This window comes from Haliotis asinina, chromosome 3, assembly GCF_037392515.1.
Source record: "Haliotis asinina isolate JCU_RB_2024 chromosome 3, JCU_Hal_asi_v2, whole genome shotgun sequence".
NCBI classification, from domain to species: domain Eukaryota; kingdom Metazoa; phylum Mollusca; class Gastropoda; order Lepetellida; family Haliotidae; genus Haliotis; species Haliotis asinina.
This window is the reverse complement of record NC_090282.1, coordinates 72271296-72294898: the sequence shown is the minus strand read 5'-3', so window position 1 is coordinate 72294898 and position 23603 is coordinate 72271296. Positions and strand designations below refer to the sequence as shown.

At 38.8% G+C, this 23603-nt stretch overlaps 1 protein-coding gene across 2 annotated transcripts; it reads left to right on the top strand.

Annotated features, from left to right (window-relative positions):
* The first annotated feature begins 578 nt into the window (after positions 1-578).
* On the top strand, positions 579-13912 carry LOC137278411 (E3 ubiquitin-protein ligase trim-21-like). Of its 2 annotated transcripts, none has more exons than XM_067810724.1 (3): positions 579-1008; positions 9981-10144; positions 11162-13912. In XM_067810724.1, the coding sequence occupies exons 1-3, from the start codon at positions 950-952 to the stop codon at positions 12211-12213; spliced, it is 1275 nt and encodes a 424-aa protein (XP_067666825.1). In that variant the 5' UTR covers positions 579-949; the 3' UTR covers positions 12214-13912. The 2 variants fall into 2 exon arrangements, with proteins under 2 accessions (XP_067666825.1, XP_067666824.1); XM_067810723.1 differs by lacking the exon at positions 579-1008 and adding an exon at positions 6203-6464 and having other exon boundaries at positions 11162-13738.
* The last annotated feature ends 9691 nt before the right edge of the window (positions 13913-23603 follow it).

Here is a 23603-nt window from a genome sequence, read left to right as displayed (position 1 = left end):
ACATGTAAACTACTCAGTGACACCATCTGCTGTCTTGACTCATGGTCATGAGAGACAGAGTGATAGATGATCAATGTGGGTTTACTAACTGCGCAGAAAAGAACACTACAAGACCACTTCCGTGTACATCAACGCAGCAACACTGTTGTGAAGTATGCGCTGTAACTCGTGGATACTGAGCTCAGAAGTTGTAACCCGTGTCCCGATTAGTATTAGTACAAACATTAGAAATCATGTGAAACCTGTTTATGGACTTTCTGAAGATACCCGTGTCAAGGAAATCGAATGTGACAAATGAGAGCATTGGCTGACAGATGTTGTTTTCATTTGTGTCGAAACATCAGAGTAGACATTCCATGTCTACTTTCGTACATAATATGCACAATGGTTGTAGAGTATTCGTGTTTAACCTGCTAGGAATAAGAAGGCATTTACACATGAGAATGTTTCCTAAAACAAACAAACGTTATTCGATAGGGTTGTAATTTGATGCATTGGCCTAATTGGATGTATCTTCAGGTTCACATGCACCTGTAACCCTTCGTAATTAATTTGTTTCATTGAAATCACGTTCACTCAAAATGGTGGTACATGTGTGGTAGTGAAGCGTCTCATGCTAATACTCCGATCTCGGCCTTTGCTGTGGTTTATGAGCAATAGGGCGGTGTCTGAATGCGAGGCGTGTTGTGGAGCGACCCCGACACGGTCGCAGTGAGGAGATTTGAGACAGTGAAACGCACATTTGGGAAGTGCTCAACAAGTACTTATATACCCCCAATGTGACGCTCCACGCAACACCACAGCTGTAGAGGTAATTGTCTAACCCAACTCAGCCCGTGAGGCTTGACGTGTCGACTGCAGTCATTGGACCATCGATTTGCCGCGGAATTCCGGCAAAGCAGACGATAACAATTTCAGGTTTGGGGTTTTTGTCACGGAAACCGTAAGCATGGCCGACGAGTCACCGCCAGAGGACCATTCATTATGGAGCACCGTTTCGTGGCTCAGGTAACACTTGTTTAATGTCACATGGAGAGCAGACATCAATTACCTTCACCTTAGTTTTGTGATAGCTAGACGTACCGCAGCTCCAGGTCGTTGTGAACTACAGTACAGCTGTTTACACTTTTACCTGGCCGTCCTAACCAGAGATTGAGGTGGACGTGGTTATCCATCCTGAATCCCAACAACTAGTCAGTTCTCTTGAATATTCATATAACACTGAATTGTCTTGTCATCTGTGTTCAGCTAATTTATCCCCGTTCTCACCACGAGCACAAACCTGTGTTGGTGCCCTCTGGCAGTCGCCATGGTTGTTATTCCGTATGTTTATATTGATCTTGATCTGACGTCCAGGGAAGGCTAACTCTGGCATGTACTGGCCGAGGATACCTACACCACCGTATTGCTTGAAATGACATTATATTTACATCTCCTGTTCATGTATCAAGGTTGTGTCATTGGCATTAAAACATATCTATCTATACTTCAATATCTTCCTGATGATCTGTTTAGAAGAGGTCGCCTTTGACTGTTTTTCATTGTGTTTGTCATTTGTTTATATGTGATTTATTGTAGTTTGCTTTTTACAACAGTCCTCTCCTCACCCCAGTTTCATGACCTACTCGGTTCAGGCCACCTTTTAGATCTGTGTTAAGTAAGCTTAAGGAAATATCCTGTATATTTCCTTATGTCTTTATGTAGACTTTCATCATAACTGTTATATATAATCAGTCAGTTGGGGGTATGTGAATTTCCCTTCAGATAACACCGACAGATGATTGAATATGGGTAAGCTTATCCACTGTGTAAACATGTACACTTATAGAAGCATCGCGAAGCTTTTTTGTAAGCATGAACATGTACGTATTGTGAAGCTCATCGTTTGTGTACACCTGTACTGGTTATAGGTGTTTTCATATTATACCATACCCTGTCAGAAAGGCAACCTAGTACATTGACGGTACCATGTATTATAATCAGATGTGTGTTTGTGACTAAGTTGTATTCGTAATTATATATTGAGTAATCCAGATTTACAACATCTACATCTCATGACATACATTAAAATGTTCCAAACCAACGAAGCGTATCCAGTGTAAGACGCTTCAAAATAACAGGCCACAGTTTGTGTTTCTCGATTTTTATGCTCCAGTACATTTAATATGATAAACGTTGTGAATATATGTTTACAAGTTTTTATTGTGTACACAACTGTACATGTGTGTACAAGTCTCGAATCAAAACATGTGCAGAAAGTGTTATTCCTTATGAAAACGTTGACGCCTGAGGCATAGTTTCGCATCTCAGTAACAGTATATTTATGGTAGTGTAGACCTTTGTTCGAGAGGTGGTATCTAAGGTCGTAGTGGTTCTGCATGGGTGACCCATAAACGTTTACCCCATTGATCCTAGCGGGGTTTGCCAGTCAATTGATCATGTGTTCCCAGCCGAAACTAGCGGACGATGGTGTCTGGCCTTTCTGTTGTCCCGATGTGAAGTTCACGTCCACTATTCAACTCCCTGACACCTCTATTTCAACCCTTGGAAGGAGATCACTTCTTCTATTTACCTGCATTTTCTCTGTAGCAGTGTATATAGAAATATATATTCAGTTGAATAATTTATCCGTAGACAGCTTTATTTAAATAACTCTTTCATTGTAATAATGTATACAGAAATCATATTTAACCGGAACAGTTCATTCGTAGACAAGTGTATCAAGGTAACTATTTCTTTATAATAATAACATATTGAAATAGATATTCAGTTGGAATAATTCATACGTAGACAAGTATATCAAAGCAAGTCGTATTATGAAGAGGATTGGGGATATATTTTTCTGTAGGGAAATGAATGCCATATAGATAAAATATTTAATGGGCACCTTAATACTGGAGAACCATCAACCTTCCTTTAATGAGGTGAATAATATCACATAAAGAATCCCATCTGTGTTATAATTTCTTCTAAGGAAAGGAATATTATACATCGCATATTATAGCCAGACACACAAGGACTGGAAGTCCATGAAAAACATGCGACTCTACTTCAATCGTAAGATGCGGTGAAGGGGAAAATAACCCAGGTGAATGGTATGGAAGTAGTTGGGAACCGTCGAGTTGTAGATTACGTAAACATGTTTCATGTCGTTAATTCATAACTATGGATATTGTAAGACTCAGGTATTACAAAGAGAAGGCCGTACCAATGAGAGTTAAGAAAAACACGTTTGCAGTGTTCAGTAAGTAAAGCTAGAGGACTCTCTTAACTGCAGTACAAAATAACAATCCATATCTCCGCTTAGGTCTAGAGAGAAGAGGACATAGGCCACTGGTCCTTTTCTTTGTGCTTTGTTATACATTGTTGAAAAGAATGTAGGCCATATGAAGTCAAACGTATTGAGCAGAACACAATAAATAACAAATAATATAGTACAGTAAATAATAATCATTGAGTAAATAACAACAGGTTATACCGATAGGAAAATGCACCAATAGTGACAGTCTTATTCAAATCTAGTTTCATTTACCTAGATGTGAACATATTTATAATTCTCTATACTTTAATGCATTTATGTTTGGATTGATAGTCTTTGACAGCTGGCTCGCAGTGTAAATACAGATTCAGAGACAGGTGATATGAATGCTTAGTCAGGGTCAACTTGACATGACAAATTCACATTAATATTAAATATGTATTTGTAGCATGTTACGTATAACATCGGATACAAATAAACGAATATGGAGGATTGGGATATTTATGGGATACTCAATACCATCTGTAATGTGAAATGTCAACTCCTACTTGATCCATGTGTTACAATGCAGTATATGAGATGAAAGGTTGAACCACCTCGTTATCGACATGTACGTACATGCACTATGGACATCCCACCAATCAATATTTATTCATTGAGTGCAGCATGCAACAAAAATACACTTCACAGCAAGCATTGATTACTCGTTTAGCGTGCTTGGATGTTGGCGGGGGTGGGGTAGCCTAGTGGTTAAAGCGTTTGCTCGTCACGCCCGGACGAAGACCGGGTTCGATTCCCCACATGACACAATGTATGAAGACATATCTGGTGATATTGCTGGGATATTGCTGAAAGAGGCGTAAAACTAAACTCACCCATTACTTCGAGGTTAACCTTGCAGAATCTGTGGTACTGATGTTGGTTAAAAGTTGGAATGTGTTTGTTGGTGTGATTCTCATTGTCCGACTGATTAACTGATATGTGATACTGACGAATTGTCCGAGTGTAACTCATTTGCGTTTAGACTTTATGGTGGGTTTTATTGATGACGTCTTTGTGAGGCGTTAATGATGTGGCATGGTCACATTTTGTCCCTTTGTCAGAAGAGTGAACCTCTTTGTACGTCAATATACACTCTTCAAGAAAGTAGGGGATAGTGAACTTTCAATTTGGATTGGAAGTGTAAGATCTAGACATCTTATGAACGCACCACCAGTTCCCTCTATTTCCCTCCCTTAAACACAACGCATGCTATGCGCGTGCACAACGCAGTAGCACCATACACGTGCATGGGGGCACTTGATTTTGACGTTTTTTCCAAGAAGGTCGAGAAATCACCTAGAACATTAATTTTGACACTCATCTTACATCACACATTTGTTAGTGTTTTTTTCTATTTCTTTGTTTTAAAATGAAAGTTGTTAATAAAAATAATGAAGATCCATATTTATTTGAAGAAGATACTTTATAACATCTAAATACAGCTTACGAATGATATCTAGAAGATAACATATGAACATGTTTTGGAGTCTGTTTTAGGGGAATCACAATCCCAGTTCCTTCTCCTACCAGGTATTTAAGAGTGAGTGAATATGGTTTTACACCGCTTTTTCCAATTTCCAGCCTTCACACATTGTAGGCATATAGGGAATCGAACTCGGGTCTTCATCGAGATGGGCGAATGCTTTAACCACTAGGCTACACCACCGATCCAGGTCCCACAGTCAAACCGTTGTAATCACTGAGTGAATAAGACATAATGTTAGTACGGCTTTCTATTCTTCGAATAGCAGTATGCCAGGAATAGCTCGGTGGGGTCACTCATGTTAGGGTAGAGTCAATGGCATCTGTGCGATGACATAACTAATAGACCCGTGAAGGTCACGGGGTAGAATAGACCTTCATCAACCAATGCTTGCCATAAAAGGCGGCTATGCTTGTCGTAAGAGGCGACTAACGGGATCGGGTGGTCAGGCTTGCTGACTTGGTTGACACATGTCATTGGTTCCCGAATGCGCAGATCGATGCTCATGTTGTTGATCACTGGATGGTCTGGTCCAGACTCGATTATTTACAGACCGCCGCCATATAGTTGGAATATTGCCGAGTGCGGCATAAAACTAAACTCACTCACTCACTCACATAACTAATAATGTATACATTCACCCCAGGGAAGATCTACTTGTACTTGGTCCACCGATGACAATGAAACATGTCAGTGGATCCATAACCTGTTCTTAACACAGGTCTGGGGAGCCCCGGGGCTATTTTGGGGAAGGCTCCTGACCATCAATAATAATCGAATGTAAATAGTTGGAGGGTATCAATAAGTAAGTATGTATTAATGTGTATAAAAAAGTAAAATTTTCTTTATAAAAAAGAGAATCTATAAATTGCATGAAAGTATTTAAACAACAGTTAATATCCCCTGATAAGACCGTGACTAAGTATCACTTTAATTGTATATATGGATGTAATAACGATAAGAGAGATTATTCGTTATGTCATAATACCAGTATTACTAAGGTGCCCACACCGCTTATACGGCATTCCGCACCGCCCAATTATTTTGAAATATTCAAGCAGCGGTATGATGTATCTCTGACAAAGCGTTTTGATACGTCACATTCGGTAAATTCCGCCAAATGTCGTCACAATGGGATTTGTCGGTGTGGGTGGGTCTTTGTTCCGAAAACTTCCATATAAGGAAAACGCATATCCGGGAGATGCCCCACTTTCACCTCTTGCAAAAATCGTCATTTCACCGACTGTGCACTTGTATGTTTATAAGGCTCGTATACAAACAAAAGCAACGCATCTTTTTGGAGAGAAAGGAATGTTCATATATCTTCACGCAGTCACACAAAACTGTTAGATGAATTAATCTAAAAGGTCAGTCATTAGTGTACAATAATATGAAGTCGCTTTACATCGAGATGATACGACATGGATGGTTGACCTTACACCTGTAGGCTCAGCCCCAGCTTGTGTACATGGCGATTACAGAGTAGCCAATCAGATGACAGTATTTTGTACATAGACGAAACATACGTATGCTCATGACAGGACCGGTATAAATGAATAGCTCTGCCGAACCCCTTTGAATATATCACATCGATACCGAAGTCCTCATGTCACTGAGGAATATCAGCAACGCTTACGGTCGGCCACTGTCCTACCCTTCTCGGCCTGTGGATATTTCCAGGTAGGTCATAGTTGAGTATTTGATAGCTATATATCAAATGGGATGTGTAGTCGAGTATCCTGTGACAGATCGTGTGACACGCTCACGGATTTATGCAGTTTTAACGAGATATTCTGATGCTGTTCTGTCCGAATACTCTGGACATCCTAATACGATACTGTCTAACAATACTGGATATGCTAGCACTGTACTGTCTAACTATTCTGGACACTTTAGTACAATAACGATTGCTAGATGTGTATGCATTTGTTGCAAAATCACACGAAATATGTAATATAATTTTATTCAGTTTCCAGAAATGATATTCAATACACATTGATAGGTTCTTGCACCTTCTCATATTCTTCACATCCGAGGAATGTCGTTTGTCCTTGTGGATGTACATTTCTGTTAAAACGTTTGAATACCTGCACGAGGTTATATCATTCAGTAAATAATGAGGTGGTAATGCTATGTCACTATTGTGAAGATCTGGTACAGCGAAACAGTCTGTTAAATATCAAAAGACTGTTGACCTTATTTTAACTGTTTTTTCTGAACAGTTAAATTCAAGTTTCTCTGACTGTTATTACTATGTGGCAGAACCTGTTTGAATAAACTGTCTATGTCTCTTTATACACAAGGGTGTAGATTTAACTGACGCTAGACAACGCACATTCAAAAGCCGTTCCTGCAGAATTTCCTATTTATGTCTGTCCTCCATCTGAAAAACATACCTCACCCCTTAGACACCATATCTACAAACATTTTCCTGGGTACTTTTGTTAGTCTAGCGTAAATTTATGCAGATATTCAGAATCGTATATTCTTAGAGTAGCCTTTTGTGTGGATACTTCATTGTACTGAATAAACATTGAATGGGGAGAAATGACAGGGGCGATACACACAAATGCTTCAAACAATGTGTACACATTTACACCGGTGGTTGTCATATATGTGCCAATGGTACGACCAGTTAGCCAGTCTCGAGACTTGACTACACGTGTTAAGGGGGTCGCAGGTTCAGCAGTGAAATCTCTGGTAAGACTCATTGTTATTCTGTTATTCTGTACTGCCACGACAAACATTCAGTTGGTAGCTTAACTGATGTTTCGTATGATTGTGGCATTCTTTTTGCGGCTCATTTTTAGTGGACATTTCTAGGGATACATACTAAACATGCTATTAATTTGGCCAAGTGTGCTGTCCCTGACAAACGGTTCATCTTAGTAAACGCCTACTCATCTTAGTAAATACTTGTCCCAGTGAGCAGCTTTCAAACACCAGCACACCACACATCGTTAACCTGTAAGACGGCTTCTCTCCAATATGCCCCGAGATGAAGACAAACACATGAAGCACTTTGACTGCTCCAGCCACACACTCAGGACTGTCTTCAACCCATATGCTATCCAGGTAATCTCAGGCGGACCTGGAAGAGCAGAAACTGAGATAGTCTTATGTTTGTCAAGAGATTCGGTGCTAGAAAAAGCCTGCTCAGTGTTGCTGGTTCATTTGATTTAATTAGATTTCATTGAGGATTGAATTTCTGTTTATATTTTCGGTGTTGTTTAACTGTGTTTTCATCGAGGTATAGAGCTTTGAAGGTGAATGAAGGTAGAATGGCATTTTAACCATATTAAATGGTTCCGCTAACCTTTATTTAAAGAAAGATGGTGTTTTCATAACAAACGTATTCATTTATTAGTTATTGTAAGAGACGATGATTCGTATTTGATTAATATTCAAACGTATTTAGCTATTCTTGTTTCATCAAAATATCTTTATTGACATTAGTTGTATATTGTTACTAGAACAGTGTCAGATTCTGTGTTAAACGTCTGGATATTCCAGACGAAACACGTGGGATATCCACATATTTGTTTAAACTAACAAACCTACACTAACTCATTGTCGGTTTTTCAAGGATGGTTATCCTCGTGAGGGAGTGCCCTTTCAGATATTTATGTGGTTACGAGGCTGACAAAACTTATAATGGTGTGGTCCCTGGGTGATGATAACAATTCATGAAGTTTATAACGTCGCCTGATCTATATCAGCTTAAATACTGTCATCAAAGGATGATTGAAGACATCACGAGAGGAAGACACACGCTACTTATTTCAAAACACAAGACGCTTGAGTCACATACATCTGGGTTCATTCATTGTTGTTTGGAGCTAAATAATCAAACGGGACATTGAAACTGTTCGGAATGTGTTAACTCCTTCAGTAAATGATCACAAGTTTAACTGATATTTTGAGTGAACAGGTCCTCATCAAGTAATCCACCTTCCCTATCATGGTTGTCAAGCACTTGTTCCCTGCATCATTTGCACTCGTTGAAACTATCACACAAAATCACTCATGCGGAAGAGTCGGAGGCCTGTATCCAGAAACTAATGGATTTCGTGTACGTGAGATACGTTCGGTATAATTTCTGTATGTGGTATAAATATTGCAACTTTTACTGTTGAAAGGAACGCTTTTTATGGCAATGGTGGAGCTTCAATCACATGAATGGACCATATTCATTGCTACCATGAATTCCTACAGACAGTGTGTCGTACCTGACTGAACATATTGGGGACATTAGCTGGGCTTATACACATATGACTAGGTAGAATCATGAGTACTTCTACTGACCTACATTTCTTTATACCCGCCTTTATTGCAAGAAGGTACTTGCTGTGTTATAGACATTGGTGCCTTCAGTCATTTAAAATATATCGGTTAACCTTTATTCTGGAATGACTAGCTGGGAATCTTTCTTTATTGTCTTTCTTGAATCGAAATATATATTTACTGTGCGTGAAACACGTTCCCATCTTTACTGTTTGCCAAATGGAACAACGCAACCACAACAAATGAATTCATGGCTCTGTGAGTATTATCCAGTTTTAGGTAATAGTTTTACGCTGTGGTTTGTGTGTGGCCATAACGCTATAAACGGTTGTTGGGAATAGCGCAGGGTTACAACTGACCCACTGGACAAGTACTTCATACATAAACCTCGTTATAAAAGGAATTATAACATCAACAACAGGTACTTTACTGGATAAGCTTGTTAAACGGGATCAGCCGAAATGTCTTGTGACTTTGTGGTGTGGCTTTATGTATGTACATGCAGATATTCACACTACACATTATGTGATTGTATGTTTCTGGTATCCGTTTGGACAGTACCACCTTACATAGTTCCACATCGTTTTGAAACTGCATACAGTGCTTTTAGAATTTCTGAATGCATAGTCATGGAATAAGGGCTACAGCCGCTGTAAAACAACAGCTGGTTGGTCGACATATTTCCTTATCAACGGTTGCCACATTTACATGCGTACCAAAGCAACCCAACAGGACTTACCTGTTGTACTGTCATTCAACCATGATACCATCAGTATTTGATTCAGTAGCAAAAAACAGTTTGTGCAGGATGGAACGGTGTGTAGCCCATAGATTCCCATTTCACTCTCTACTTGTGGATGAATTTTCAAGAGCTTCTTTATGTAGATTCTAAAATGACACTGTTGGTTTCAGAACGAGACGAGACGCTATCCCGGCAATTCCCCCGTCAAGGCCACAGCTGCCAGACTTTAGCGCCATGATGTCAGACGCACAACCGACAACAGGGGACACTACCGATAGTGCCAAGTTTGAGGAGAAGCTGAAGCAGTTTGAAAAGGAAGAGATGGAAAGGAAAGGTAAGAGGGTTTAAACTTAGGCTTCCCATGGGATCACGTCCTGTGGAAGTTAGATGTAGTTTGAATTGAATTACTTCCATCAGAATTACCATTATGAACAATACAAATACCTTCCACAAATTTGCTTTAATGAGAGTTGAATTGTAGATTTATCTTGAGGCATTCAAACTTGATATATAACAGCACAAGGACATAAATAGTATGTACACTTAAGTTCAGCATTACTATATCCAGTAGCAGCTGATTTTCTTCGATTTATCATAAACTGTTTTATATATTTGGATTGCCATAAAGGGCAAAGTTCCGAAATTCAATGTTTAACTGAACAAGAGTTGACTAAAAAATCGGGTTCGTATACCTGTTTGAAAAAAAAAGAAGTTAACACCATCTATACGGTTTTATTGTGTATAATACGGTTTCATCATTCAAGTAACGACTCGGGTCAAATACCAATGAGAAGTGTTTTGTAGAACAAAGTATAACTCAGCCAAACATGTTTACCTCCATAGACAAGATATCTTGTACTCGTCATTTCAACCTCGCATTCGTTACGATCCCACACTTGACTAAAATGTTTGAACCAGTGAGCAAGTTGCAATTTAGACACGACCGTCCTCTTCGTGCTACGTGTACAAGGATGTTTACTTGTGACGGAAATGTGTAACCTATATATGTAGCTGAATGTTTAAAACATGGACTGCACATTTGATGACTTAATTGCAGGGTGTAGGCTTTGCTTGAACAGCAGATTTCTGATTCCGTGAGTTAACTCTGCACTCTGCAGAGCTTGTGATGACACACTCACGTCCTATTTGGACAAAATGCGATATGAGACGGAAATAAACAAAACACACCTAGTATACAAGATGACTTGTGGTGACAAAATATCTCGCGATATCATTCTAACATAATTCACAATGGTGGATGACTGCATGTAGTGAATATGTTTATCTCAACCCATGCAATGAAAAATGTTTTACAAATGTTGTCTAATCTTGTATATTCTCTTCACAACAGAGCAAAACCAGAAGATGCAAGAACAACAGGGTCAAAATGTCGAAGTTTCATGTCCAAACAGATTTAGGGATAAGAGGAGGAAGAATATCATTTTTGACGAGGAGAGATTTGAGGACACCTTCCTGAAATGTCTTATCTGTCGAGAGAATTTTGACATGGATGAAAAGATGCCCAAAATGCTTCCTTGTCACCACACATTTTGCCTGGATTGTCTGCGTCAAATGTGGCGGGTGGAAGGGGAGTTTCGACAGACCTTAACATCAGCCTTCAGAGGTATGCCCATGGCGGTGAAGATTCAGTGCCCAACTTGCAGAGACGGCCTCATCACCTCAGAAGCAGAAGTGAAGCGTCTCCCAAATGACCACACCATCATGGAACTACTGGCGTTCATGAAGGAGACAGGCCGAAGTGATGTTCAATACTGCTCTAAGCATCAAATGCAGCCACTGAACTTCTTCTGTGAGCCTTGTATCATCCCTGTGTGTTGTGACTGTACCGTGATCGACCACAAAGAGTCCAAAGGACATATTGTTGTCAATGTGAACGAAGCCATGGATAAATACACGCCAATCCTGGAGAGTACCATGGAAGAAATAGAGACTGAGAAACAATCTCTCGAAACCAAGAGAGAAACCCTAATGAAGAGCGCGGAGAAACTGGACACGACACAAAAGGCCGTCAACGATAAGATCAAGGAGGCGTTTGTTCGTCTTCGTGAAACTATTGATGAGCGTGAACGAGAGCTGTACGAGATGACAGAAAGAGAAGTTGGGAGGAAGAGGGAGAAGCTAGAAGAGAACATGAAGGTGGTTATAGAGCGAGATGAGACTCTGAAGAACCAACTGAAATCTCTAACCAGTGCCAAGGAAGAGAAGGATATAAGCTGCATGTTTTCAGGTCACAAGGCAGCGAGGGATGTGCTGTCTCAGAAGGTCGAAGTTGTGATTGATTCGTTAGACAATTTTGCGGTGGAATTCAGCTGTGATGAACGTCAAGAAAGGAACATTCGACAAGAGGTAACCAATCTTGCGGATATTGTGTTTCAAGATTAAGTCTGAGGACTTTAACCAGATCAGGTGCTCCAATACGCAAGTGACAGTTATTTGTACAGAAATGGTAGGTTGTGTCAATTCAAATAGTATTCGGGGAAACTCGGGACAGATACATGTCTCCTCTCATTTCGAGCATTTTGAGAGGAAGGGAATGCCAGTTCATTTTGTCATAAAGTGTTCTTAAGGCGGTGACAAAGGCCTAAGAATAGTGCAAACTGATAAAACCGTAAGTGTGTAAATGTTAGCGTTGGCAATATGTTACTGTCTCTTGCCGAAGAAACCACACAAATATTCATTTTAAAAGCTGCCATCGACGGCATAGGAATCATTCCAGTCACTATCAAAACCATTTTCCCGTTCACGTTTAATGTATTCTTCTTCAACTTCAACTTTTGGTTTGAATAATATGATGAGCTGGTGAAGTGTATTTGCCTTATTACCTATCAATTTACCTCATTTAGTGGAATTGTTCGATAAATATTTGTATGCTTAATGCTGTAAAGTCTTGCCGTAGGCTAGTCTTTGTTTTAACAATTATCATGAAAGATCATTCAATAATGTCAATAATTTGTGAATTCAGATACGTTGTTGTATAGTTTATATCGTTTCAGTCACTCTTGGTTTTATTTACTGTGTACAGCTATCTTCGCCTTTTCTCTTTCATCTCACATTCTATTTCTCTGTCCTCTATGTTTTCCTTGTGTTACATACATTGCTCAGAGGGGTGTCATTATTTTATCAGCATCTGTTTCATGTATTGTTGCATAAGAATTTTTTCAGACCTTAGCTTATTAGTTTCCGAAAACTTTTCATTTGGTAAGATTTTGTTTCGGTGTCATTGAAGTTTTACCTCGCATCGGCATTGTTTTGGCCATTTTGCGATGTCATTCTAGTATTTTTGTAAGATTTTCAATCCATTTCGTTTCATAACAGTTAGTAGGGGTATTATCCGTAGATGACAACAACATTGCATCTAGAACATTCAATTCTCTTGTGAGCAGGTGTTAGTTTGAGTTAAAACAATGATTCCACACAATTCCCTTGAGATGTTATTGTGAGCTCATTCGCAGCGGGTGCAAGGCAATAGGAGTCATCAGTTAATTCCACACATGTGAAAATGACTCGAACAGAATACTGAGTCAGCATGTTTATTGACATTTTGTTAAAACTCACGGTTGAGCTTTGATTGTTGTGGACTTTCAGATTTAATGTTACGCATAAAGAAGGCATTAATTTTATTTGAAGCATTTTTTACGTCGGGTGAGCTCTAAGACATACATATCTGCTATGTAACAGCAGTATATCTGCTTAAGGCACCACTAAGGATACAGAAAGCAGGGTTTAATAAGGATATTGCTGATGCAGCTTTGTAATGTATAGTACATATATATTGCCGCTATTTCTGTGATCTCGAGCCAATTTTGAGGATGTTTTACATTCTGTTTGGTATATACGACCTATGTACGTTTATATAAGTATTGTACTCATCACTGTTCGAGTACTGAAATAAAATTATGAAACACAACTGTGTATTTTGTTGAAGATTTTGAAAGGCATTTAGAAGTTGGATGAACATGAATACGTCTCACTTTAAATGGATAACAACATCTTTTTAATTCTTTACACGGCGGTAAAGATGAGGAGAGAAACAAATTAGCTCTGAAACGAGAAAAGAATAAAGAATGATTTGTTATCCCTATAACGTGTCCTGTATTCATATGTAATTTGTTATTCGTCATATTATTTCCCACGCATCATTTACATAAGGAATGAATATTCCTTAATACTTTTGAAAACACCCCTTAAATACAGGTGTTTTTTCACACTTTTCTCCTTTCCTGAATAGAGCTGCCAAAGCTACAGTAACCACCTTAAAATGGGTCTTTTCGGTGAGAATTTCGTTGTTTATTGGAGACCCCAGTTAAATCATAGTCAATGCTGGCAAGGAGAGTCAATGCTGGCAAGGAGAAACAAACTCTCACAGACAGATGCATAGGTAAGCCTAGAAGAGTAGTCTGAATAAACACGTTCCTATATACTCAAAAGTAACACTTTATGACCTTATTTCAAATTCAAACCGTCAGTGGAGTATTCACAGTCGCCAGCCAGCTGGATCTGTTTTTATCAACTACTCAAACAGGTTCTGGTGCTGTGTAGGTTAGTCACCCATTCTAGCAGAACCCAACGTGGGTATGTTTGTTTAGCCGCACTAAACACGCTTGAAATAACATGGGGAGTGTCAAAGTGAATTCAGTCATCTCGGATTAACTTAAGGTTCAACTGTTCTAACACATCACCTTAATTAGAGTTTTACTGACAGACTTTGTACAATCCGTACACGTTATCTAATGTATGTACGGCGGTATCCATCGTTACAGTAGTCATCAGGAAACAATATAAGAAAACAGTACACAAACATGACAACTGGATAGACCGAGTGGTGAAACTGAAAAACGAACAATGTAATTGTCTCCTTTTTTGATTGGCACTCTGGAAGCTTGGAAAGATGACAAATGAGGACTATTTTTATAGATATACAACTTCTTTATTCTGTATAAGCGACGTTTCGACATAGACAACAACATTAGACTATGTCGAAATGTCGCCTGTGCAGAATAAATAATCCGTGTATCAATAAAAATAGTCCCCATTCTTCATGTACCTCTTGTCAGTGAATGCTAACATCCCAGTATATTAAAGTAATATACAGTAGCACAGCTTGAGTTATACTGGGTAATACTTTGTTAGCGTTTGATCAGGCACAAATATGTGGAAACAAGCGCTTTGTAAATGGCCATATATTATATTTTTATTATTAATCTTACGACGTAAGTTAAGGACGAGATATATTAACGAACAATGAATCATTTTGAGTATTACTGGTTTAATTGACATACAAGTTTATTCAGTAAAAGGCCACAGGCCCATCATACAGCTGAGTCATTTGCATTTGGTATTGATAACATCTCCACTGCGCTGAAGTGCCTGAAACAGAAAAATGCCAACATTTTTAATAATCTTATAATACAGTCCTTGCTTGTGTTCATAATGTTCATAACAATGACATTTGTATCAAAATCAGTCATATATTTCCGAATATATCTTAACGTTAAATCACTCAAGAAGTACATTAAATTCAACTTCAACATTTTCGTCATTCGATTTGCAAATTTAATATAATCTCTCGCTGTAATCAACTTTATTGTATCTTAGTGTTTCAACTGCTAAATTGAAATTACAGCATATAAATGTTTGACAGTGAGATGTAATGGAATGTCAGAAATATCCCTCCTCATTTAAAAGTGTCTAGAATTAGGAGTAATAAAAACATGTATTAGAATTTGGAATTGAAGTGAACCAAAATTGTTTAAGATTTTCCGAAAGTCTCTGCTTAAACAGTGATAATAATCACCATTGCCAACATCTTTACTCATCCATGAATATAGAAAGCCATGCTTAAATAAATTGTTTCTGACACAAGATTTACCAGGGTTTTATGACCACCATCACCTAAGGCGTTGAGTATAATATAACAATATTTCACAGTCTATTATAAGACATGTACTATAGGCGACACCAGTATTTGATTACTTTAGTATTTTGTTAGAGGAAATCTTCCACAATCACAATGCTGTTGTAAGTAGATTTACCAACTTTCAAGAAATATTTACATAGTTTTACCTGAACAGACTCAATGATGTTAGAATGACTGGTATCCCAAATCTGCCATAACACAAAGTAAGTGAAACCACATTGTCAAAAATTTCAAACAAATCTTTACAATTTACTCTTCCCGTCTTTTTTTGAAAACCATTTATAGAAAACATGACTTGTTAGCTTGAAATGCCAGACAGCTTTAAGCTTTACTCCGTACAGGAACTTATAAATAGATATGATAAACAGCTGTGGGGTTAACAGACAACCCTGGCGGGTACCACTATTCCATGTTAAACACTTATATAAACCATTTGAGGTTCTAACACATGTAGATAAACTGCTGTACACTGATGATATAATATTAAAAACATTACCAGAAATACCAACTGAAGCTAAAAATCGAAAAGAACATCATGTCTTATTGTGTCAAAAGTCTTCAATAAAAATCAAATCAATAAAAAAGCAACGAAATCTGCTCTTTTCACAAGAATGTATTTGAGCTAAAGTCTCAAGAGAGAAAATGCTCTGAAACCTGTCTGGGACTCAAAAATAATTTTATGTGTATCCACCAAGAGTTTAAATGCTTTGAGAAAATATAGGAATATAAAATAAAATACTGTCATAAAATAGTATCAATGAGAGATATACCCCTATAATTATTTGCCTTACTTTCACACCCAGATTTAAACAAGAGCATATAATACTCTTTCCCCCAAAGCTTGGAAGAGTAGCACTATCAAATATTTGATTAAACATTACTATAAGAAGAGGTACAGTGGAGGCAGTGATGCTTTAAGACGCTCATTTGCTATACCAGGGGACGTAATGTTAGGAGAATGTAAAATATGAAACGAACCTTCCTGTTCAGTGATTGGAGCATTATATATTGACACAACAGTAGCATTTTCAACACGTGGGGACGGAATAGGTAACACATCAAGCTGGTCAGCACAAATTAATGATAGAAAGTGTTCCAAACAACTGATTACATGAGATAGATGAGACTGTCACACATTCTGTGTTGTTTCAATAATTTCCAAACAGACCAAACAGACAATATTTGCCAAAACAGACCTTTATAAAACTGAAGTTATATACATCGTGGACATAAAGTCAATATCCATAACAAGAAAAGAAAGAAGAAAACATGTTCATAAAAGTATGAAAATAACACAGGCAAATTCCATTTACATGTGAATATTGTGTTCGTATATGACAAATGTCATCACCAAAAACTGTTGCAAAGTTATGGCTAAAGCTGAAATGTATCACAGTCATTTTTGAAACTGTATGAAGGTGAGAAGAAGGTTCGCCAAGAAACTGAAATATCCCTCCAGAGATGAACGATCAAACAAACACAATAGACAAAATGAAAATCTTTAACCCATTCGAAATGGAAACGAATTTGTGTTTCTCTGTCCTTTTTGGACCCAAATGTCCGTATATACTTGTAAGAGTATGCAAATCCTTTTTTCATTTTCATTACCTGATTTTTAGAAACGTTCCAGGAGTCAGAAATAAAAACAGGTATTACCAAAATAGTAGCGGGTATGGTGAAAAAAATATTATGACAGAAGAAATCCCTTGTGTGATATCCACATCGCGCGCAGTCTCAAAACATAGGAATTTTCTCTGACGGTATATTTGTTCAACCTAGCTGTAGATGACCTGTGCATCCTACAGTCTGCAACAAAATGGAATGCTTCTCACGTGAAGCGAGATCAATCAAATGAGACTCCTCCTCTCTCGGGGTCACCGCAACTCTCGTTTTCATCTACATTAACCTTTTCACTGCTAGGTCAACAAACACACACATGTAAGGTCATTTACAACTATTAGTGGGTGAGATTAGTTTTAAACTGCTTTTAGCAATATTCCAGCAGGGGACACGAGAAATGGGTTTCATCCAATGTATCCATGTGGGGAATCGAACCCGGGTCTTTGGCGTGACGAGTGAATGCTTCCACTCTTTTCAGTTGTTGGCTATCTATAGCCTGTGTTGTTTTATATTGCACTGTCTTTTCTAATTAAAATGTTTTAGTTTTCCATGCTAGTTTTCCATGCATGCCTGTGACACCCTAGTATTTTTACTGTCCATCGTCGACAGGTTTTATTCTTCCAAAATGTTTTATTTTCTATTGTGTATATTGTTTCGTCACTTTTTGCTTTTTCTCCAACGCTTAAGTAAGGCCAGAATACCAGGTAATGGCTTCAGACTTTTGAATTAGGTGCGTGAGTGAGTTTAGTTTTACGCCGCACTCAGCAATATCCCAGCTATATGGCGGCTGTCTGTAAATAGTCGAGTCTGGATCAGACAATCCACTGATCAACAACATGAGTATCGATCTGCGCAGTTGGGAACCGATGACATATGTCAACCAAGTCAGCGAGTCTGACCACCCGATCCCGTTAGTCGCCTCTTACGGCAAGCACAGTCACCTTTCATGGCAAGCATGGGTTGCTGAAGGCCTATTCTACCCCGGGACCTTCACGGGTCTTCGAATTAGGTCCTTTAACATTACAAGATATAGCTGTAATCAGAACGAATAGTGTGTACGCTGTTTTGGAATCGAATACAAAGTGTTAGTCGATTTTTTCAACAACATAGGTGCAAAAGTACAACGTGATTCTCTACTATCCGTGTGAGGGCAGTGGAGTAACTTTGGTTAAAGCGTTGTATCGTCACACTGAAGGCCTGGGTTCTATTCCCACAGTGCAGTGTGAAGAAGCGCCTTTCTGGTTCTGGCCGTAATATTGATGGAATATTGTTTCATTGTTAAAAGTTGCAGGGAGCCATATCCACCCACTCGTTCTAACGATATGCAGTTACGTTAATGTGTGCGTGTGAATGCCTTGTATTGTAAAGGGTTAACAACCAAGATGTCGAAAAGCACAAAAAACGTGACACAGCCGGCATTGTCTGTAGAATATCGCTGTTTTAATAGCATGAGCACTCAAACTTTAACGATTTCCAGTCAGAATATGCAGTACCTTATGGGAAGATGGAGAAAAAAGGCCAATTTGTCAATGCCGATGTCTCTAGTCATAAAGAATCTGTCATCTCTGCCTGTATAGAATAATCAATACAGCCTGTTGCACCAAATGTAAGGACGCTGGCTGGAAAGTATGTACACTACGCCTGTATATTATTGATTACATGCCTGGATATGGACAGAGAATAGGCCTTCAGCAACCCATGCTTGCCATAAAAGGCGACTATCCTTGTCGTAAGAGGCGACTAACGGAATCGGGTGGTCAGACTCGCTGACTTGGGTGACACATGTCATCGGTTCCCAGATCGATGCTCATGCTGTTGACCACTGGATTGTCTGGTCCAGTCTCAGCCGTCGCCATATAGCTGGAATATTGCTGAATGCGGCGTAAAAGAACTCACTTACTACTACAACTTGTTATTATTAGTAGTAGCATAGCAGCAGCAGCAGCAGCAGCAGTAGCAGTGATTGGGAACCGATGACATATGTCAACCAAGTCAGCGATCCTGACCACCCGATCCCGTTAGTCGCCTCTTACAACAAGCATAGTCGCCTTTTATGGCAAAGATGGGTTGCTAAAGGCCTGTTCTACCCAGGGACCTTCAAGGGTCAGCAGCAGCAGCAGCAGGAGTAGTAGTAGTAGTAGTAGTAGTAGTAGTAGTAGTAGTAGTAGTAGTAGTAGTAGTAGTAGTTACTGTATCCCAGTTGCGAAGATCGATACTCATGCTGTTGACCACTGGATTGTCTGGTCCAGGTTCAATTATTTACAGACCGCCGGCATACAGTTGGAACATTGCTGAGTGTGGCGTTAAACAACTAACAAATACTGCAGTAAAAATACAAGCAACGGTTGAAGCTATTTGGAATAAACGAAAAGGGCCTACATGAACTACTTTCACCTTATTTCAAGTACATTTTCAGTTTGATAAAATGTCACAACAAACCGGAAAACCGGTGACATCACAGCCAGAAAATAATGCACGTGGTGCCTTGCTTGGGGCGAGAACGATCAGACAAAGCTTCTCGGGACAGACACAAATAGATCTGACACAAGCATGTTTGTAACATCATGTTAAAACGTTCTCTAGTGCAAGGAGCTGCCGACACAACCCTCCACCGGCGATGAATGACGTCACGTCACGTCACGTGTCGGGATTGTCAGCACAGATTGGCAATTGACATACTGCCATCCAAAAGAAGGTGTGCTCTTAGTAAATAATCATATAACCTAGGAACTGTTGTTAAATTTGATTGTGTCTATTCAGATGACTGATTTAATGCAACAGTTTGTAAAAAGTGAATTAAATTTTGAGTTTGGTAATGTTTGTATAAAACTGTTTTGGTTACTGAAGACAAGGGTGGTGGCGCAGAGTAGTTCGACTGCCCATATGGGAACAAACTACTTACTAAAAAGCTCACTAAGTCATTAACAACATATGTAAGATGAGAAACAACAAACCAGTGTCATATTTGACAGGCACACTTCTACCACAAAAAGCAAATGTAATCAAACTAAAAGTGCTTTATGGTTCAACTTCTTTATTATACAAGGTCACAACGTTTCGAGACAGATTCTAGTCTCTTCTTCAGGTGAAGTGAGGGTAAAACTAAAGGGCTGTAGTATATATACACATAACAGTAGACTGATAACAATGGGTAACAAGATATACAGGTTTCTATTAATTGATGTACAGGCTTCGATTGATTGATGTACAGGCTTCAACTTATGTACAGGCTTAAACTGATTGGTGTGCAGCCTTGTGTTGATTAGGTTAACGAGTTACAGGTAAAGATGTTTGGATAAAGATTAGTCACTGAGGATAAGGTGGTTCCATGCATTGGGTAAGTAAACACCTCCGTCTCTGTTGATTGAGGGATTGTTCCGCTTGATTGCAATTGCTTCTAGGAGCTTCCGTATTTTTGAAGTCATATGCGTTCCTAGATAATGTCCTGGTGTTGTCCCAAACAATCTTATGATTGGGATGTCAGACGCACAAAATAAATCGTGTTCTACACCATGACAGAAATTGCCTTCTGATGCTGGAAGTAAAGTAAAACAAGCCAGACTTCAAACAGAAATATTAAACCCCGAAATGGTCTTGCTGTTGCGTGTCGTACATACAATTATCATATAATTACATCATAACCTCATTAGTATACTCATATAGTATTTATGTGAATAAGAGAATACTCTTTATATACTGTTCCTGCTTCATGTCCGGCGTCATCAGTGCCACGAGTATACATACAAAACTGAGATAACTAAAACTGAGATATTTGGAATACATACACCTAACATACGGCACGACATCCATGTTGAGTCGTAGATAGGTATATACACACAATATCAGCGCAGGTAGGTAAGAGGAGTTATGTCCCCTCAATAACACGTTTTGCGACTTGGACAGTTTCATAACACGCATCGTTAGACTCATCCCCATGTGTCATGGGTGTTTAAATAAGGACAATATAATCAATACCAACAGTTCATATGTTGGCGTTCCTTTTGGTGCTCTTACAAATTGATACTTACACGCAATAACAGTTATTAAATCCAGAATGAATAACTTATATATAGATGTTTCGAGTTCTCGTGTGAAGAAAATGACAGTGTCAGTTTTATATATTGCGCGTGGGCGATATAGTGAAGCGAAATTCGCGCATGCACGTGAAGTATACATTCATAAAAAAATAAGTAGAAACTACTACAGTGTGATAGTGCTACCAGAATATTAATTAAACTAGACATGACAATCTCTTCTACTCTTTTGTCATTCAACTCACCATAATCCAAATAAAAGTCACGTGGACATAATATTACTTATTAGCAATAGTCAAGTACACACGTCTTCTTATCCCCACTTAAAGAAGGTCGGCGATCTGTGATTTAGTGCCAGATGGTCTGCCTCCGATTTCACGACACATACTTACATTTGTACTCAGATTTCAAACTAAGTTTGATCCTTTTTAAACTGCTGAATTTCCAACTCAAATGCAGTTTTTAAAAAATGCCCAAACAACATAAGTACTCTATTCACCTTACGTTTGTTTCAGAAATCGAGGCCTGATATCAGTATGTCAAACGTATCACCATTTTTGTCCGAGAAATAAGACTTCTTAATGAATCATATGTGAAATACATACAAGCAACAAAAACATTTTCACCATGAAAGGAAGTATCCGCTGTCCACAGAACGACGAGTCATGTGCATTCATTTGTATTTATGAACAAAATTAGCTTTCGTGAAAAGGTGAGCTAAAGAGAGGAGAATAATCAGATCTGCGTATCCAACACACGTAACAAAAACATGCAAAGACAGGGTACATTCCACTAAACGCAAAACATGCGAAAATAGCGAAAATAAGTGATACATGGGACACCGTTACAACCAATGATTTACGCCATTCGTAGCTACTCGGGTAAGTCGGATGGCGTAAGTCACGGCAAGTTACGAATGTTCATGACATCTTTTCTAAGACTTTGTATGTTGTATTCCGGATGATAGAAGATTGTTATATCATCTGTCCCGCGTTCAATACCCCTTTAATTATCACCAGTGTCAGCTACCTGGGCCACAGGTATTTCTGTCGTCTGTGCAGGTTTCAGTGAGTAACAATCAATCAATTAAACTAGTTTTACTTGTATAACACGGTGTTGAAGACTGTCATTTCTGCACACTATGATGAACTCGAGCATTCACTGACTACATGTCTGATCTGAAATTATCACTGTCTAGAGGTTATCATTGTGATGAACAGTTGCTGAACACACCTACGGCGATTACGTTCACAACACAGTGCATCTGAGTAAACAGTGGAGATGCTCCAATAAACACAGCAGTGCGGGAGCACCGATCTGGCAAACAGGGAAGTTTGTCAAAAATACAAAATACAAAACTTCTCACTGAACGTTTAACGCTTGCTTGTGATTCCAGCATCCACTGAAATCCATGGCACCTCTTAAACATCCGGGTAACGATACAGGAGAGTTCACGTGGTCAATAGTCTTCCGATACCGTAACACAGTCTGTTTACAGTGAAATGTTTATGACCATGTGTAATTTGACATCCTTGTTGAGGGTGTCTAAGCCAGTGAATATTTACTCGAGGCTGTAGTCATCGCGTAACTTAATAAACGGCTAAGGAAACAGGAATGCAACTTTCCTGAACCAAACCTGCACATAAAACAAATCTGCACTCTATGCACTGGAAGGGTCCAAAGGGTATTGCGCCCTTAAAATTAGACTAACAGTCTCTGGGTTATATTATTATGATAGAAACAACTAATTAATGATTTGACAAGGATCCTGGTGTGATGTAAGTTCTTGAAAGTCGGCTAATTGTAACTTTTTAATTACCAAAAGTGTGACTATAGTGAAAATAATGTGTCAGACACTGTTCGACAGACTATCCCCTAGTATGTTAAAATGTAAATAAAGCAATTTGGTGAATGTTAGGTTTATCAGGTTGTGTAACAAACACCCCCTACCACCATTTACATCACCTTTGACTTTTTCCCATGAACCCAAAACAACCACACCGTGCACCCTTCAACCTTTTTCTCCCACGAATCTATCCTTTTCGTCGTGTGCTGTGAAGATAAACAATATTCGTTTGACATTTAGGGTGGTCTAATTATGCCATATAACGATATAGAAACGGCATGGAAAACTTTAAGGATAATTTCCATAATTAGCCCACGCAACCCTAAACGTTGTCAGTCATCCATTCTCCGACCAA

Excerpts from the sequence above, each read along its gene's own strand:
- LOC137278411 (XM_067810723.1), top strand. The coding sequence starts at position 6,391 with ATGTCACTGAGGAATATCAGCAACGCTTACGGTCGGCCACTGTCCTAC. Across the intron at positions 6,465-9,980 it reads CGGCCTGTGGATATTTCCAG|AACGAGACGAGACGCTATCC; the intron begins GTAGGTCATAGT and ends TGTTGGTTTCAG. Across the intron at positions 10,145-11,161 it reads GGAAGAGATGGAAAGGAAAG|AGCAAAACCAGAAGATGCAA; the intron begins GTAAGAGGGTTT and ends TCTTCACAACAG.